Source organism: Sceloporus undulatus, chromosome 9, assembly GCF_019175285.1.
Source record: "Sceloporus undulatus isolate JIND9_A2432 ecotype Alabama chromosome 9, SceUnd_v1.1, whole genome shotgun sequence".
Lineage (NCBI taxonomy): Eukaryota > Metazoa > Chordata > Lepidosauria > Squamata > Phrynosomatidae > Sceloporus > Sceloporus undulatus.
In genome coordinates this window covers 31,936,895-31,955,318 of record NC_056530.1, presented here as the reverse complement: position 1 = coordinate 31,955,318, position 18,424 = coordinate 31,936,895, and the positions used below count along the sequence as shown (strand labels likewise).

At 48.5% G+C, this 18,424-nt stretch overlaps 1 protein-coding gene across 1 annotated transcript in view; it reads left to right on the top strand.

Moving 5' to 3' along the window:
* Positions 1–18,424, top strand: part of KIRREL1 (kirre like nephrin family adhesion molecule 1) — a 67,051-nt gene that overhangs the window by 33,460 nt on the left and 15,167 nt on the right. Inside the window, exons 2-3 of the mRNA XM_042440590.1 lie at positions 15,211–15,360; positions 17,265–17,414. Coding sequence (XP_042296524.1) covers positions 15,211–15,360; positions 17,265–17,414 — 300 coding nt within the window. The remainder of the gene's footprint in view (positions 1–15,210; positions 15,361–17,264; positions 17,415–18,424) is intronic.

The following is an 18,424-nucleotide window of genomic DNA, read 5'->3' as shown; positions in this document are numbered from 1 at the left end:
CCCTTCCCTACCAAGAGAGCAAAACCCACAAAACTCTGGCAAGGACCTCTTTATGTGGTTGCTTCTCCTTTTCTGGTGCAAAGTAGACCATTTTTTCCTCTCCTTGAAACAAAGGAGGAGGAGATGGAGGAGAAGGAAAGAGAAACCTCCTCTTGCATTTCTTAGCATAACCACAAGATATTTGCATCCCTCTGTCATTTTGCATTTTCTTCATGCACCTCCCTTTTTCCCATATATATATATGTATGTATATATATATATATATATCCCATCGCTTGCTCTAATTTTTCCTCCCCTGTTTGTTTTGTTTTGGGCCTTGAATGCTGGGATAATGATGTGAAGACAGGGGAGGAGGAGGCTAGAATAGCTTTGCACCAGAGGAATTATTTTCCCTTCCTGTTTTTTCCGCTCTCTCTCTCTCTCTCTGTGTGTGTGTTTTTTGCCTACGCTTGCAAAACAGCGTTGACCTTGGAATCGTGGGAATTCTAGTCCGGCCGTCAACAGCAGTGACCATAAGTCCAGCTTGGATTAATGCATGACATGCATCCAAGAAGTCCCCTGCTCTGAGATAAAAAAGAGACTATGCACCCACAGCCAGCAACTGACCATCCATGTGCCTACAATTTCCATCGTCCCCAGACAGCAGGCCCTTGCTGGGCAGAAGGGTTGGGAGTTCAGCCCAGACAGGGGATGCCAGGAGGGGACACCAGTCAAGTTTTTATGCCCTTCCTTTCAGGACCACCATCAATCAACTTTGCCCAGCATATATATATAAAATCCAAATTCCTAGGTTTGACCCTGGAATTGGGCACAGCTCCTGCTCTGTCTCAAGTATTGGACTAAAAATATGCTTTAAAAGGTAATTGATTATAATGCAAAGCTGCCTTTTTTGCCCTCCGGCCAAATACTGGTGGGCCAAATCTCTGGGTTGGTATTTCCCCATGGGGCCACTAGTTGCCCACTTATCCAGTGCTTTGCAGAGGTTTTGCAGAGGTTTTGGTGGCCCGCCAAGAGCCCAGTGTTGTTTGTGGGCAAGGGGTGGCCAGTTAGAAGGGGTTGGCAACCCATTTTGGGAGCCCTGTGTTTCCTCCTGGGGCTTTGGTGGCTCCCCGCCGCCTCCCCTTTCCTCCTGCCTGCCTTCTGCGCCTTGCGTTGGCTTGCATTGCTCCCTCCCTGATGCTTGCCTCCTTTGGGGCTTATTTCCAGCAATGTTTTTTAATGCCTGCATTTTCTTCTCCTCTCCCTTGTTCCCCAGCTCTTGTTTTTAATTGAGCTGCTTTCGGCAACAAATTACTCTCCGCTCTGTGGAACGCTTGCCTTCCCCGCTTGGAGGCTTCTCCTGCTCTTGGAAGCTTTCTTTGGAGAAGGTTGGCTTTGGGGGCCTGGGCTGAGCTGAGTATATGCTCGAGGACCTTAAGCCTTCACCCAATAAAGGCCCTGATAGGGACATATGGGTGGTGGCCCCATGGCATAGAACTCAAACCCATCTCTGAAGCCTTAGCCTTGCTTGATTTTGCAAACTACCTTACATTACGGTGCTGTTTCTCTGCCCTCTTTCTCCAGCCACAGGTCTAACACTTTGCTCTTCGGTCTTTCCAGGTGTTGCATTGGGTTCCTTTGTGACCAGATCTTGGGTTTTTTGGACAGCAGCTCCCAAAACCCAAATGGCTTCTAGGAAGAGTTTGGACCTGATTTGCTCCATGATCCATTTATTGGTCTTTTCCGCTATCCGCCGTACCTGCAAAACCCTTCTCCAGTCCCACATTTCCCTCTAGTTTCCTTGCTATCTTTCTCCACCATCCAGCGTTTGCAACCTTATACAGAAATATTGCTGCGACTCTTGTTTCCCCCCTTTTTTTCCTGTTTAGTTGCCAAACCTCCTCCCCTCATTAATAGCCGATTAGGAGTCATTTAATAAGCCCCAAGGGATGGCGAAGGGGACCCTTATTAAGCGAGGAAATCGGGAGATCACGCTTTGCTTCACGGTCTTGCAAGGAGCCAGCAAACTGTCGTTCTCTGATCTCGCAAGGAGTGGCCTTGCGAGTTATCTCTCTTTCTTTAAAAAACGAAAACCCCACAACCATATCTTCCCTCTTTGCCTCTCCTGTCTCCAGAACCGCCTTCATTAATAGCCGACGACCGACCGGTGGGCGTCTGTTTACTCCCAGCCTTGTTTTTGTATTTTAATCAAAGCAGGCTCCTTTCTTTTTATTTCACCCCTGGCTCTGTGGGCTGAAGAGATGGAGAGAAAGAAAAAGAGCTAAGGAAGGAAGATAAGAAAGGAAGGGGAGGCTGGGAGAAGAGACGCTGTGCGCAAATGGGACAGTCAGAGGCACAAGGCGGCCGCAGAATCTTAATAGGCTTTCAAAGGCTTTCTTGCCTCCAGCTGGAAGGAGGCCTCCAATTCTTTGCATGTTGAGCGAAGCAGTTGGCATGGCCCCCGAGAATGGGCATCTCTAGGGCACCAAAGGACCAGGATTCAGGTGGGTTGAGGACTGCAAGGGCAGTTCCAAAATGTGACCCCCTTTTTTTGCACAAGAGCCCCAGACCCATCCTTAGGGTTTTTCTTGGCCAGATGTCTCCAGAGGAGGGTTGCCGTTGCCCTCCTTTAAGTCTGCATAGACAGAGTGACATTACATGGCTGGGTTTCATTGGGACTCTGACCCAAGTCCCCTGTAATCCTTGTCCAGTAGTGAAACCACTACACCATGCCACCTCTCTCACATCATTTGTAGGGTTTTCTTGCCCAGATTTGTTCAGAGTGGCTTTTCTCTGAAGCGGAAGGAAGAAGGCAGAGTGCCCAAGGGCACCTGGGAGGTCGCCATGGCCAAGTGAGGATTCGAACCCTGGTTTATTGGACTCCTAACCCAACCTTCAAACCACCATTTCAGAAGTGAAGGGGGGAAAGCAAAAAAGAGCTACAACATTTAAAAGCAGTGAGAAGGAAGGAGGAGGAGGAAAGGGGAGATAGTCTTTTTTAAAAAAGGAAAGTCTAGTGGAGGGAGATTTAGTTCCATCTGAAAGCTGTCGGTGTGAATAAAAAGCTTTTCTTTGAACCCTGGGTTTAATAGCGAGAGGAGAGAGAGCGAGATTGGAGCTGGGCGCCCTGGGGTTTAATCAGACCTTCATTTGATAAATAGAGGGAGACAGGGCCTGGAGTGAGGACGGCGCATAGCATGGCATAGCATGCCCCCCCTCCATGCTGTGCCTTCACTCCCTCTTCCTCCTCCTCTCCTTCTTCCTCTCATTTCATTTCATTCCCATCCTGCCTCTTTCTGGTCTTTCGGCCGGAGGGGAAGCCTTCCCTCCTGCGCTGCCACCACCACAAACGGCCCTTTCCCCGTCTCCTGGTGCGCACGCTTGTGCCACATGGAGGCTGGGTTGGCGATGCTCCTGGGTGCCCACGACGGGAGACGCCATGGCCCACGTGGGAGAAAGTGCCACCCCAATAGGGAGAGACGTGTCCATGAAGACCGGTGGGAAAGGGGACATGGTTGTGTGTGCAGAAAGACGCGATGGGTTCCCATGAACATGGAGGCAGAGATGGCCACCCCGATGCAGGGGCCGCAACCAGTGGGAAAATGGGCATGGTTGCACATAGGGGAACAGTGCAATGGGTCCCCATGTGCATGGAGGAATGCCAGTCACATCGATGGGGGAGATGCAAAAGACTGCACGTTAACACCGGTGGAGAAGGGGACATGGTTGCATATGGTTGCACATGGAGGAAAGGAGCGATGGGTTCCCATGTGTATGGGGGGAATGCCAACCACCTCGATGGGGGAGATGCAAAAGAGTGTTCATTAACACCAGTGGGGAAATGGGCATGGTTGTGCACAGAGAAAGGCGAGATGTGTTCCCATGCACACAGTCATAGATGGGGATCTGTGTTGTTTTAGATTCCTGTGTTGTTTTAGTGGTTGCCGTGGCATTCTAGGACTCCTCTGAGGAATTGTTATTGTGTGCCTTCAAGCCATTTCATGGCTGTCATGCCCTGCTTCCAGAACATGGATCTAGACTCAGAGACTGAAGCAGTGGATGTGTTAGGACCTTCTGCTGAAGCAGAGCAATGGGAAGCTCCAGAGCCAAATGTCTCAGGAGGGAGACCAGCAGGGAGAGAGTCCTCCTTCCCATTCAGATACGGAAGACCACTTGCCCCTACCTACCTTCATGGGAAACAACTAAGGCTTGGGGAGGTCTTAAAGGATTTATAGGAAGCAGCCATTAAATGATGCAGCAGCTGCATTGAACTCCTGATCTATAAATCCCCAGCCCTGCCCTCCAGGAGATGTTTGAGGTTATCTGCCCTACCTGGCTCCCCTTTGACTTCCTGAACTCTGTGCTTGACCTAGACTGTGTTTGTTGGCTCTAGATGCCACATCCCTGACTTAGCTATTGAGGAAGTCTCTTTCGAAACCTTTGTTTAGGCCAAAGCCCTGGGGCCAGGATCAGCCATGGAGACCCTCCGCATTTGTGGGTCAAGCATTTGCAGATTCGATTATTCGAATTGTAAGCTTGTGTTTGGAGGAAGGCGGGGGGATGAAATAACGCAACCAGGGGAAGAAGCCGCACCAGCTGAAAAGTCCCTCTTTTGCACAATTGTGAAAAGCGCAAGAGCCCTCTCCATTTTTTTGTATGGCAACCTTACTCTGTGTGTTTGTGTCTATTGTTTGCCAGGGACATGGACTCTTTGGCTGCCTTTGGGTGCTGGTGAGCCAGCTTGGGGATGATAGATATTGGGGAGGCCAGTAAGACAGGAGAAAAGGCGTAAATAATGTATCCCTCGCTGCCACTGCCAAAGTGGTTTTGCGACACTTGCAGGGAATGAAGGCGCCCAACATGACATCCCTTTTAAGCGGTAAAGCTTTTTTCTTCTTCTTCCAAGAATACAAACGCACTCTCTTTAACATAATGTCACAACGTGGTGACAAGGAAACACTTTTAAGGTGCTTTTGCGCCGCTTCCTTGGTTTGAAAATGTCGCCCGCCGGGTTGTCTTGGACCAGGATGAAAGAAGCGCTGCTTTCACAGACGCTCCTGCTTTGAGGCCTGTGGAGGTTTTCAAATTGGGGTTTGGCTGTGTGAAACACGACAGTTGTGTGTTGCGGCATAGCATGGGGCTGGACTAGCTGACCTTTGGGGTCCCTTCCAAATCTACGATTCTGTGCTTCTTGCAAATAAATAGGAAAGACATGGAGAAAAGACAAAATGCACAAGGAGGACAACTCCAGCGTAGGCATCAGTGTTAATCTCACAATGAAAGATTACTATAATGTGCTCTGTGTGGGGCCACTCCAGAAGATGTTCCTGATAATGCTCAACGTTTTGCATTGCAATGGAGTCATTGAGTAAAAATGTGTGGCATCTGGAGCCCATTCACTGCAGAACAATAGCACTATCGGTTCCATTTTAAGGGTCTAAATATTCTCCCAAGGCACCAGATCCTGTCTGAGCTTGGAAGCTAAGCATGGCCAGCCCTGGTGAGGACTTGGATGGGAGACCTCCAGGGAATCCCCAGTACTGTTTCAGAGGGAAAGCCACCTCTGAGGATTCCTTGCGTAATGCAGAATTAATGCACTTTAACACCACTTTAATTGCCACGGCTCAGTCCTATACAATCCTATGTACTTTGTTGCGGCACCAGAGCTCTCTGACAGGGAAGGCTGGCAGAGGGTTGGCATTCCCCTGTGTGCAAGGCTGCAGGATTTGATGCCCATCCCTGGTCTGGAAAGATTTGAAAGATGCACACAGAGCAAAATAAAGTAAAATGAAATGGTAATGTCTGCTAATACTCTGGATTGGAAAGAAGGGGTGAGTTGTGGGAATCATCCCTATCTCTGGGTCTGGCTGGATCTGACTTCTCTCCCCAGATCCTGGGGGTGTAATGGGGACAGATGCCTTCTCCTCTTCCTCTTCTTTCTTCCAGGCATTCTTCAGCCTACTTTGGAAATGTCTTTGGTCGCGCCAGGGCTTCTTCCTTTTGGCCTCATGCGCCAAAGCCCTCTGTGGCCAGGAGGACTTTGGCCTTCCTGAGGGGGGGTCACACAGCCATGTTTTGCCCGGGAGGACTTTTGGGGGGCAGGAATGGCACGGCAAGGGAGGCTGACCTTCCCTAGCGCCCCTTGGGAATAGAATCTGCATATTTTTTGCATATGTTCTGCATAATTCATCTCCACCGAAAGGTTGTGGAGGAGGATCAAGAGGGATGGGAGACTAGGGTTGCCAGGCGCTGAGGTTACCAAGCCAAATGGGACCATGGATGCCCCAGAGATGGCATTAAGTGTCACCGGTTGAGTACCAACCACGGTGGCTCTCAGCTTGTAATTTCAACACAACCACACCAAAAACAACCACCATATTTTCCGGTTTAAGAGAGAAATCTTAGCTAAAGGGGCTGCTCCCAAATTGGGGTGAAATGGAAAGAACTGTATTCCTTCTCACAGACTTGGAGAGATGGAGTAAGGGGCATTTAATCTTGCTTGCCTTGCAAATGTATGCACAATAGAGTGGCACCATAAGGATTGGGAAGATAGCTAAGGAAGTAAATACAGAGGTCCCATCACTGGAAAGTCCTTGCAAGCTGCAGCAAGAAATAAACCAAGACTTGCAAATTGTGGCAAGCTAATGGTCTGCTAGATGAGTTGGAGAATTGCACCCAGACCTTTGCCTAAAGCCCCCCAAAACTGGAGAAATTCTCCCCAATATCCTGCCTGGATATGACCCACCAAAACTGTCCAGGTCCTGAAACTGGTGAACTATAATCGAATCTCTTCTCTGACCGACCTCTTTATGGTTCAGGCTCATGGATAGCAGGACGAAAATGAGAGATGCTTTGATGGGAGCAGCAAAGCATTCCTGTTTTGGATGGCAGGATCTCTCAGCAACCTCTGCACATGCCCAGAGGTCCCCTGTCGCTGCGTTCTTTGCTCCTCTTCTGCTCACTGGAGTTTTCTTTTTTTCTAGTTGGCGACTCGTCCAACTCTGTGACTTCTGTCTTGAAGGTCTTTGTCGACTGAGCAATAACCACCCAAACCCCCCCACACACATCCCCTCCTTTTAAAGTCTCTCTGGGCAGAAATGATTTCTTGTGATCTGTCCTCGCCGTTTATTTTCTCCTCTGGCTCAATAATCGATCCAGCTGCAGCGGTTTCTCTTATCTGGATGGAAGCAACGGCCGGCCTAAATGAACTCCCCTTCCCTTCCCTTGCGCAGTGCGCTACTTATCATGGAGATAGTCCCGCTTCGGTTTGCAGAGAGCCTGATTTGTGGGGTGCTTGGGAAACACACACACACACACACACGCATGTGTTTGTGTGCGTTGAATCACAACATCCTAGAGTTTGGAAGGGACCCCAAGGACCAGCTACAGGAATTGTAAAGGGAAGCAGTTCCGAAAGATGGCCATCCAACCCTTTGTTGAAAGTCCTCCAAAGAAGGAGTCTTCTCTTTCAACCCTCTTTTGCTGTTGAACATCTTTTACAGTCAAGAAGTTCTTCCTAATATTTGGGTGGAATCTCTTTTCTTGTCGTTTAAAACCAATTAATTCTTGCCCCTCATCTCTGGAGCAGCAGAAAACATCATCTTGCTCCATCATCTTCTCCATAACGTCCTTTGGATATTTAAAGATGACTCCATCGTCCCAATTCTCCATCTCATCTTCTCCAAGCTAAACATGGACAACTCCCTCAACTGTTCCTCCCAAAGCTTGGTGGTTTCTGCATCTTTGGTCACACATGTACAGGTTGTCCCACGTAGTTGAGCATCAGTTGTCATCATCTGGTTAGTTTTGGTATGTGGTTGAAAGGTTGTGTGTTGCTGACTTGAGGACTTGAATCCTCCTCCTCTTCCTCCTCCTCATTACTTATCCTTCATCCCAGTATTGCTACTCAAGTTGTTGTTATGCGTGCCTTCAAGTCCAACGTATGTTTGACCCTAAGGCCAACCTGTTGTGAGGTTTTCTTGGCAAGAGGTTTGCCATGGCCTTCCTCTGAGGCTGTGAGAGTGTGACTTGCCCAATGTGGGTTTCCATGGCCGAGCAGGGATTCAAACCCTGGTCACACAACACTCAAGCCATGATATGGCTCTTGATGGTGATGATGATGGTCCTTCAAGTAGCCCAGAAGCAAGCCATATAGGGACATCCAGAGAATTTTCCTCTGGAGTGGCTTCCTTTGCATTCAGCCCTGAAAATAATATAGGTTTTTGTGTAGGATCAAAAGACGCCGGGTTTTTCAAAGACATCTTTGGGGGATGTGCCATTTGCCGCATGCATTGGAAAACAAGGCCTCTTTGTGACTTCTCTCTCTTTCTCTCCTCCTGTTCCTTAAGGTCCATCTTTTCAGGCTACAGTTTTTATTTTATTGGAAGTGCATGCATTATTAAGGCTGGGGGAGGGAAGGAAGGAAGGGAGAAGAAATGGGTATTTGCACCTCGCTCCCTCCCTCTTTCCTTCCTCTCTTGCCACTTTCCTTGGCCGCGCTCTTTAGCTGTGATTACAGTGTGGTTTATCATTTTAATCTACTCAAAATGTCACCGGAACGTGGTGTAATTAAGGAGAGCCAGGGAAGTCTCCTTCTCTTCCAGTGCAGCAAGGGCCTCCGCATACGCTACACACTACACACCCCACAGGCACACACAGGCTGGATTCGAACGGGGTCCCGCGTTACGGAAGGGGGACCGTGTTGGTTTCTTTCCTTTTACCGTCCCACCTTCCCCTGGAAAGGGATTGGTGGCAGTTTGCATTGGACTTCAAACAACCCTAAGACTTGGACGTAACTGAATATAATGTTAATACAAATGATAACTGTTCCTGTTGTGGGAAGCTTCAGTGTAATCTGCCTTCCAGCTTCCTTTTCCTGGGAGCAGGAGACACACCTGAGCAGGGATCTGGGCCCCGCTGGTCTCCCTCTCCTCACTTTCCTCCAATGCCACCTTTCCCTTTGCTCTGATCTTTCCCTCTTTGCCTTCACCATTATAATCTCTCTCCCTGCCTCACTTCATTCTCCTCTCTTGTCTCTTTTGGTCCTCCATCCATCCATCCATCCATCCTCCCTCCCTCCTTTTTTACTCTTCTCTTCTGTCTCCACCCTCCTTCCCTGCTTCCTTTCCTGTCTTCCTTTCCTTTGTTCCCCCTTTCCTTGCTTCCATCCATCCTCCCCTCCTACCTCTCTTTTTGTTCTCCTCTGCTCTCCTCTCATTCCTTCTTTCCTTCCCCCTACAGATCTGAACCAATGCACACCTGGCCCCCTGAGCAAAGGCAACCCTGGACCCTAGGCAAATGCACCCCTGGGCTAATGCATTCTGGACCCCTGGTCTGATGCACCCCTTGGCCAATGAACTTTTGGGTCTCTGGGCCAGTGCACCCCTTGGGTCAATGTACCCCTGGGCCATTGCACCCCTTGGGTCAATGCACCCCTGGGCAAATGCACCCCAAGACCAATGTACCCCTGGGCCAATGCATTCTTGGGCACCTGCTCTGATGCACCCTTCGGCCAATGCATCACTGGGCCGATGCACCCCTGGGTCCCTGGCCCAATCCAGGTGGAGCTGAGTCCATCAAAAATGGGGGACTCCCCCACATGCCCCCCACCTGGAGGCAACCCACAAAAACTAAGCAATTGGGACTGGGCAACAGATTTGACATAAAGATGGAACCCTTTCTGACCCATTGCTCTCAGTGAAGGCAGGGCAGAGCAAGTTCTCCTTTATCTCCAAGGATAAGTTTCTCTGAAAGGGACCCTTTGTCTGCTTTTTCCTCCCTTTCCCATAAGGCGGGCTTTGGGGCCATGACCAGTTCTCTCTCATGCGCTTGCCTTGGTAAATAGATCTCCCCCTCCTCCTCCGCCAGCTTCTCCTCATCCAGTTGTTGGAGAGAGTCTTGGACTCAGCCTCCCCTCTTTTAAAAAAAAGGTCCACTTGTGAGGCATCCCCCGATTAAATGGGCAACACATTTCTTTAATGGTAATGATTTGTTTAAATACAAGCACTGCTTATAGTCCTGCAGATGGTAGGTGCAGATGGCGCCTTGGAAGAGGCAACCCCAGCGGGGAAAGGAGGAAGCTGTTACTGAGCGGATGACAGCCCCGACACAGCCAGAACTTAGGAAAAGTTACTGCAACTTCCAGAATCCCCCTACCTAGAATAAGAGTTGTAGTCTCCAAAAAGCCACTTTTTCTGCATGCTGGAGGGGGCCTATAAGGAAAACAGGGTGTCCTCAATATGTTTGCTATGATTGTTTTGGTCCTTTACTAATGTATGCAGATTGGAGAGCTTCATTAATCAAAGAAGAACTCTTTTTCATTAAGATGCCATTAACAAAAGATGTGTTATGTCAAATCTCTCTGTTGCTTCCCCTTGGTCCAGATCCAATTAATAGAGTATTCTCATTCAATCCATCGTATTTACACAAGTGTTGATGGTGCACCCCTCCAGATGTGGTTGGACTACAACTCCTTTACCATTGGTGATGCTGGCCAGAGGCAGATGGGAGTTGAAGTCCCAAGAATTCCTGCAATTCCTAGTGTCATGAAAGGCCATGAAATGTCTGGTTGTTTTGCTTTTGTTGATGGTGAGATTCCCATTCCTCCGGGGCTGAAATAACTGGTCTGGTGGCTTTAGGTACTTTTACACCTTGATGTTGAAGGTGATAGTAAAAATGCCATTTGTTCCTCTGCCTCAGGTGGCAGATTTCGGTTTCCCAACTTTCAGAGCAATGCCAAGCAGCAGCAAAAGGGAGAATTTTAATGCTCTCCCAACTTTTCCTCCTGCTTTGCACATGCTTAATCAAATGTAGAGAAAAACCCACACCGGGAAAAGTGTGCCAGAGTTAAAACAGAATCAAAATCGCCATAGAATTAAAAGCGATGGGCTCATTATGGACCCTGGTTATTATTATCCAGATTATTCTTAATTTATGGTGTTAAAGTATTTAGCGATAGATTGTTAAGTATGCATCGGTTTTACCTACTTTTATATATGTTTTATGAGAGACAGCATAGCACTTTGAGCGTCAGACTACTACTTTGGAGACCCAGGTTCAGTTCCTGGCTTGGCCATGGAAACCCACCTTGGACAAGAGGTCACACTCTCAGCCTCAGGGGACGGCAATGGCAAACCACCTCTGAACAAATCTGCCCCAAAAATAAAACCCATGATAGGTTCGCCTTAGTGTCTCCATAAGTCGGAAGTGACTTGAAGTGACAACAGCAACAAGAACAGCTGCTGGAAGCACACCATGGATGGTCTTTAGGAAGGGACTTTTGTATCTCTCTAGGAAGGTTTTCTTCCTGAGAGGAGCTGCCGTCAAGGAGGTCCTGTCTCTTGTGTTTCCACCAAATGGGCTTTTGATCCCATGAAAGTGTTGGTAGGACCCTAAATTGCTCCCCCAAAACCCCCAAAGAAAGACATTGAGACTTCCCTATGAGGAGCAGCTTAGGGAGCTGGGTATGTTTAGGCTGAAGGTTAAGAGAAGGTATGCTAGACTGAGGATGGAGCAAGCTAGTTTTCTGCTGTTCCAGAGAATAGGACACCATGGAGCAATGGATTCAAGTTTCAGGAAAAGATGTTCCACCTCAACATTAGGAAGAACCTCCTCGTGGAAAACACTGCCTTGGAGGGTGTCCTCTTATGGAAGCTGGATGGCCATCTGTCCCAGGGAGGGCTTCGATGGTGTCTCCCTGCATGGCAGAATAGAGTTGGACTGGATGACCCTTGGAGGCATCCCTTCCAATTCTATGATTCTGTGACCCTTCCTTTGTCCATTGGTGGCATCCCTTTGGGCACATCCTTTCAATAACCAAACCTTCTTTCAATAAATGCTTCATCTCCGGTGTCCTCCTTTCTGAGGCATCTGGTACCCCTTTCTGGAATCATTTTCCCAAGGGCAGATGAAGTCCCTGGTTGTAGCTCCATCTGAAGGGCACCGATTGGCATGCCTCCCTCGTTGGCACCCTTTGCCCTCTTAGACAACCTCTTTGGTGCTTTTATGCTCTGCGGTCTCAAATGGGATCTTGGTCCCACTCCGCTTTGGACGTGTGATTTTTAATGTTCGGTTTTATTTTTGGAAGGGATATGGGCAGCCAACCTTGCAAGGATTACTCCGAGAGTGTTTGCCCGCGGGAATTCGCGTTGGGCTGTACGTCTAAGGTGACGTCTTTCCCCTTGTTGTTATGCGCCTTCCTAGGGTTTTCTTGGCAAGATTTATTATTCGGGGATGGTTCGCCCTTGCTTTCCTCTGCGGCTGAGAGAGGGCGACTTGCCTAAGGTCCCCATGGGTGAGCGGGGATTCAAACACTGGTCTAGTCCAACATTCAAACCATTGCACCATGATGGCTCTTGCTTTCTTGGCTGTAGTCCTTCAGAGAAAGTTAGCCATTGCCCTTCTCTAAATCTGAGAGTGTGTGACTTGCCCAGGGTCACTTACTGGGTTTCCAAAGCGGAGTGGAGATTCGAACCCTGTCCTTTTCAGAATTGTAGTCCAAAACCCAAACTACCAAGCAGACATAAAAAGCCAACAAGGGGTTAAACAGGACTTTTCTGCTTGGGTGTATGTATGTCTTCTTTTGCAAAGTGCGCTGTGCATCTCTGTGTGTGATTGTGTTATAATTTCAATATGGAGAAGCGAGGTTTTGTCGCTTTTCTCATTCCCGACAAAGCCTGGGGGCTGCTTTGGATGAAAACGGCATTATATGATGCGCTCTGCCTCAGAATCTGCAGTTCTTCCTCCATCCATGGCGACATAGTTGGGGTTTTTGTTTTGAGAAAATACAGCGCTCCAGATGTTGGACTGCAGATCCCATTAGCCCTAGCCAGCTGTTCCAGGACAATGAGGAATCATGGGGGCTGCAGTCCAAGAAAATCCAGAGGGGTGCAGGGTCCCACCCTTGCTTTAAGATCAAGCCTCCTTTTGCCTTTTGCAACTTTATGCCTGACAAAGAGACCCATGTATCTCAAAACCTTAGTCCTTTTTGTGCCTAAAGGTGCAGATCCTGAGATCCTGAGCTGGTGGGTCCAATATTGCTGGAGCAATGAATCCATTCTAGGTTCTAGTCCAAACTATAAAGGGGTTGAATAGTTTCTATTGATTTGATGGGTCTCCTCTAGAAGAAACCTCTGGTGAGGTTTGAAAGGTTCAGGCTTAAGTGCATTGCATTTTGTGCCTGCTGTGCAAGGGTTGCATTTTTCCTCCGCTGCCCAAAGCAGGAGAACCAGATCTCCAAATATATTCCGTTCACGACAAAATCTTCAATTATGAATGTGTTAAATCATAAAACCCAGTCTCCCAAGTACAAAAAGGACACATGAAAGATAGTCATCGGGAAACCGGAAAGAGACACCAGGGGATAGGATCTGTGCATTGGGATGCATAAATCCAGAGATTAGGAAAGTTACTTTTTTTAAATGACATCTCCCAGAACACACACACACACACAGAGAAGCCATAGCATGCACAGCCACTTGCTGGGGGATTTTGGGAGTTGTAGTCCAAAAAGAGGGAACAACCTATTTGGGGGATGGCATTCAGAACTACGGAGAACCCCTTCCAAGTTTGGATTTAAACCCAGAACAGATCCACCACATCGCTGGTGTGGAAGGCATCAGCCGCCGGGTTAATAAAGTGAGAAAAGTATTAAAACTTTGGTCAAAATGTCTTTTAAAATGGTCATAAAAGGTAAGGGCGAGAAATAATAACCAGATCGGTACAATATTTATTGCACCGATAAGGTAGCTCCTCCTGTATTCATTGGCTGGCACTCTGTTGGGCGCATATGGGGCGAACTATGCGCCATGGCGAGCAGATGAAGTCTATTGACAACAGCAGAGGTAGAAAACAATGTTGTGTATTGCACATTGCATTGCACAATGGCACCCTGTCCTTGCTGTTATGTGTTGCAGAGTGATGCCATTCTGCAGGGGAGTTGTGCAGATATTTAGCATGTTGTACATCTTGTGTTGTGTTTGAACTGTAAGCTCATTGCACCATTGCTAGCTCCAAAAAGGAAGGTGGCATTGTTGTTGTTGTTGTAATTCATTGTCTTCTCACACTCCGGCATCCCTCCTCTTGTGGAACCAGTTTGTCACTGTTGGGGGATAGATCTGAACTGGTTTGGGGAACAGGAGACGGATTGCACCCTCCTCTCCCACTATAGTTCCTGTTGTATTTATGCGCAGAGAGAGTTTTGGAGGTGGTTGCCCACCCTGTGCCCTGGCTGATCAATCACCTTCAAAGCCCGGGGCCAGAGGTTCATTTGGCAACATGTGATGGCTGCAGCGGCAATAAGGGAAAACGCCATTATTGACCCATTCTTCGCTTTTCCAGCAAGAAGAGAGTGCCAGAGCTGCACTTTGGATCCACAAGGCTCTTGGGTGGGCTGCGAGTTGGAGGGCGAAGGATTACCACTGTCAGTAACTGCAAAGTGAAAGGGAGAGGATATCACACTCTTTCTGCACAGTCCAAAGCAAACTTTATCATTTCTGTGTGACTTCAAGTTTGCCTTAGGGCAATCCTAAGGCAAACCTATCATAGGGTTGCCTAAGATCACCCATTGGGTTTCCATGGCTGAATGGGGAATTGAACCCTGGTCTCCAGAGTCATACAGTGGGCCCTTGGTATCTCTTGGGGTTTGGTTCCAGGAAAGGGATAGGGGAGCAACTAGCAGGAAAGTGTGGAAGCAACCAAAACATGAGGGAAAGCAGATGTGGCTATTTGGAGATCTTTGGTGGGCCAGATTCAGTTCCTCACTCATGTCTTCCAGGTCATAAGACTTCCCTCCTTTACAGGGGGTTGGACTGGATGGCCCTTGCGGTCTCTTCCAACTCTGTGATTCTATGATTCTGTGATTCTGTGAGGTCTTTAGGGACCTATTGGATGGTTATCTTTCCAGTGTGCCATAGTCATGTAGTCTTACATGGCAGAACAGGGCTGAATTAGATGCCCCTTGGGGTCCCTTACAGCTCCATCTTTCTACAACTTCCTTGGAAGGTGGTACTCTCCTCTGATAGTTGTCTTCTGTGCCTTGTGTGAATGTAAAGACATAGCTGTGTTTGTTTTGAAAATAAGTCTGCAAGGGGATCTTGTACCTCCATTGAGACTAACTGAAAGAAAGAAGCTGGGAGCAAGAGCTTTTGTAGACTTGAGCCTGCTTCCTCAGAGGTGTTATGTGAACTTGTGTGGCTGGACAAGGTCTTAGACCTCTCTCCTTTCTCTCTGCAGTCCTACAGACCCGCTTTGTCGAGGAGCCCGAGGACCAGACGGTGGTGGCCGGGCAGAGGATTGTGCTCTCCTGCGTGGTGCTGAACTACTCTGGGATCGTGCAGTGGACCAAGGATGGCTTGGCCCTGGGGATGGGGCAGGGCCTCAAAGGTAGCTGCTCTCCTCCGCATGACATTGTCCATGGAATGGTGGACCTCTGTGCATGTGCAGAAGGGCATGATCTTCCTGCAATAGTGCTTTGTTCCTGTAAATTGTCTTGCTGCATCTACAAAGCGGCTCTTATGGTCACCATCCTCACCAAAAACAGGATGGTGTCACCTGCCCTGAAAATGCTGGTCATCCTAGGAGACAAAGGGGGATCATGAAACTTGGGGAGAGAAATTAGGGATGCTTGAGGCTTGGAGGAACCTCAGGGACAGGAGATGAGATGCATGAACTTCCAAGATAGGGAGCATAACCTTTGGAGGCAGAAGACAGTGGTATCTATACTTCTGGTATGGAAGGGATGAGCAAACCTGGAGACAGGAGCCCATAGACTCATAGGGATGGGATGCTTCAGCCTCAGAGACAGGAATGCAGAATCCTCAGAGAAAGAAGATAGGGGCACAGATCTCAGATACAAGAGGTGGGTTCCTGACCCTGGGTACCTGAATGTCACTTAGAAGAGACAAGAACTTCAAGAGACAGAAAGAGATCTGCATGAAGTTTGGAGACAGGAGATGGTGAGCATGAAGCCTAGTGATTGGAATTGGATGGGCCTTGGAGAGGAAAGAGTGAGGGGCATGAGCCTTGGAGAATAGGAAACATTAACAGGAGGCAAGGAAGACCTGGGCACATGGGGGCGCATGGATCTTGGATAAAGGAGATGGGCTTCGTGAACCTCAGTGATGAAGCCTTGGAGACACAGGAGCATAAGCCCGACAGAGAGACAGGGATCAGGGCTGTGTGGACCTTAGAGGAGACAGGGGCATGGGCCGCAAATATTGGAAATGCATGGACCTTGAAGGAAGAGAGAAGTGCCTGAGTGCAGAGACCAGGGGGAGGAAGACTCAAAGAGACAGGAGGGTGGAAACTTTGGAGACAGGGGCATAGGAATCTCAGATGTTGGAAAGGGAGGCATGAACCTTGGAGACAGAGCACCTGAACCTCTGAGAGAGGAGGTGGGTTCCCTGGACCTTGGAGGCAGAAGGTGGCGAGTGCGAGCACTGCCATGCTGATGAGGGTTAACCTCTCTTCTCCCCATGGGGCAGAGGTGCCCATAAATAAGAAAAGCCCGTGCTATTTCCAGAAGACTCTTCCCTGCTCTTTTCTCCCAGAGAGGAGCCCCGACTGACCCCTTGCGCACAACCATCCGCCCCTTTAATGGGCCAAGAGTGCCACCTCCTGGCAAAAGGAGAAGGATGAGGTCCTCAATAACAGGGCTCTGCTTTTCATGTCAATTAATCTCTTCCCTTCTCTTGTTTTTTTAAAATCAGAATTCCAAACCAAGATGGAGAAAGTTGTCCATCAGGGAGGAAATGGGCATTGTGTCTGTTCTGAATTCATTGACATATATTTGCATTGTTCTGCCGCTGTGAATCACATGCTGCCGTTGCCCATGAAATCCTACCAGAGCTTGAGAACGTTTCTCTCTTGGACTACATCTCCCAGACCCCATGGCTAGAGGGTTCTTGGAGTTGTAGTCCAAAAACATAATTTGCTGAAGCTCTGAATCCTACACTTGCCTGACATACAAATACTCAGGGCTTCACTGGCTTTGAAGATATCACAAACAGCAGCAGCTGATTCAAAATTTTGAGACCCACCTCAAGTGGATACCAAAAAAGCCCTCTACTAAATGTGCTGAATGAGCAACAGATTTAAACAAGACAGGATTGCAAAGTGGCACTCAAAGAAGGAACTCTGTGTATGCTCAAAGTCAGTCTCAGCATCCCTTCATCAGTTCCAGAGGCAAGTCTGGGAGGAAAACAGGTTCTGGGACGGTTCCTATAAAAGTGGCATTGCAGCATTTGGTGCGGGGGCTCTTTGTCTAACGGCTGTCTGTCTTTCCTCAGCCTGGCCACGCTACCGGATCATCGGGTCGGCCGAGTTGGGCCAGTACAACTTGGAGATTGTGGACGCGGAGCTCTCCGATGATGCTCTGTACGAGTGCCAGGCCACGGAGGCTGCCCTGCGATCCCGGCGCGCAAAGCTGACCGTCCTCAGTAAGTCCTATGTTGGCCCTTCTCTACTTTGGGTTACCTAGTGCTTGCCAAACTTTGGTCCTCCGGGTGTTTTGGACTTCAGTTCCTAGAATTCATGCCTGTTGGGGCTTCTGGGAACTGAAATCCAAAACACCTGGAGGACCAAAGTTTTGGAATCACTGGGCTACACTTTGTTTGCTCCATGAAGTAGGTTGCGGGTTCAGGATAATCCCAGGCCAAAACCTGAAATGGAGGGACCTTGTTGATGTTGTTAAGCATTGTGCATTAAGTATTAGCCACAGTTTCTCACAGCTTGACATTGTTCTAACTTCCTTCCAAAAGGTCCAGCCATTCTTCATACTGATAGTGCTCCAGCCACCCAACAGTTTTTTCGTTTCCCTTTCCTATAGGGCAGTGGTGGTGAACCTATGGCATGCATGCCAGAGGTGGCACTCAGAGCCTTCTCTGTGGGCACATAATAATAATAAAACATGCACCATCATCCCAACACTAGAGTTTGTCACTAGAAAGCCAGAGGGATGTGGCACTTTGTGATAAATAAAAGTGGGTTTTGGGTTGTAGTTTGGGCACTCAGTCTCTAAAAGGTTTGCCATCACTGCTATAGGGCAGCAGATAGCATTGGGAGCTGCTGCAACTTTCTTTTCTCCTCTTAATTTGGGGGCTGCCGACTCAGGACCCAGCCTTGTCCTTGCTGTCAGAGATAAAAATCCATCCTCTTTTGTCCCATTGATTGTATCTTCCCCCCAACAACAGCAAACCGGCTGCTCAGGACGGCAGGCTTTAATTCCTTCATATATATTCATGGCTTGGGTTGCAATCGCTGCAGGGCCTTCCCTTGGTCTTCTGCCCAGTTTTGCCTCATGCTCCCGAAAATCAGCCCTGGGACAAAATGGCTTCTCAGTTCCCCCCTTTCCTGAGTAATTTGAATTGTAAGTAAAAGCCGTAGAAGAGCCGTACGTCTCTGTGGTTGTTTTACAAGTCTATAAATTAGGAGCCTACATCTGCACTGC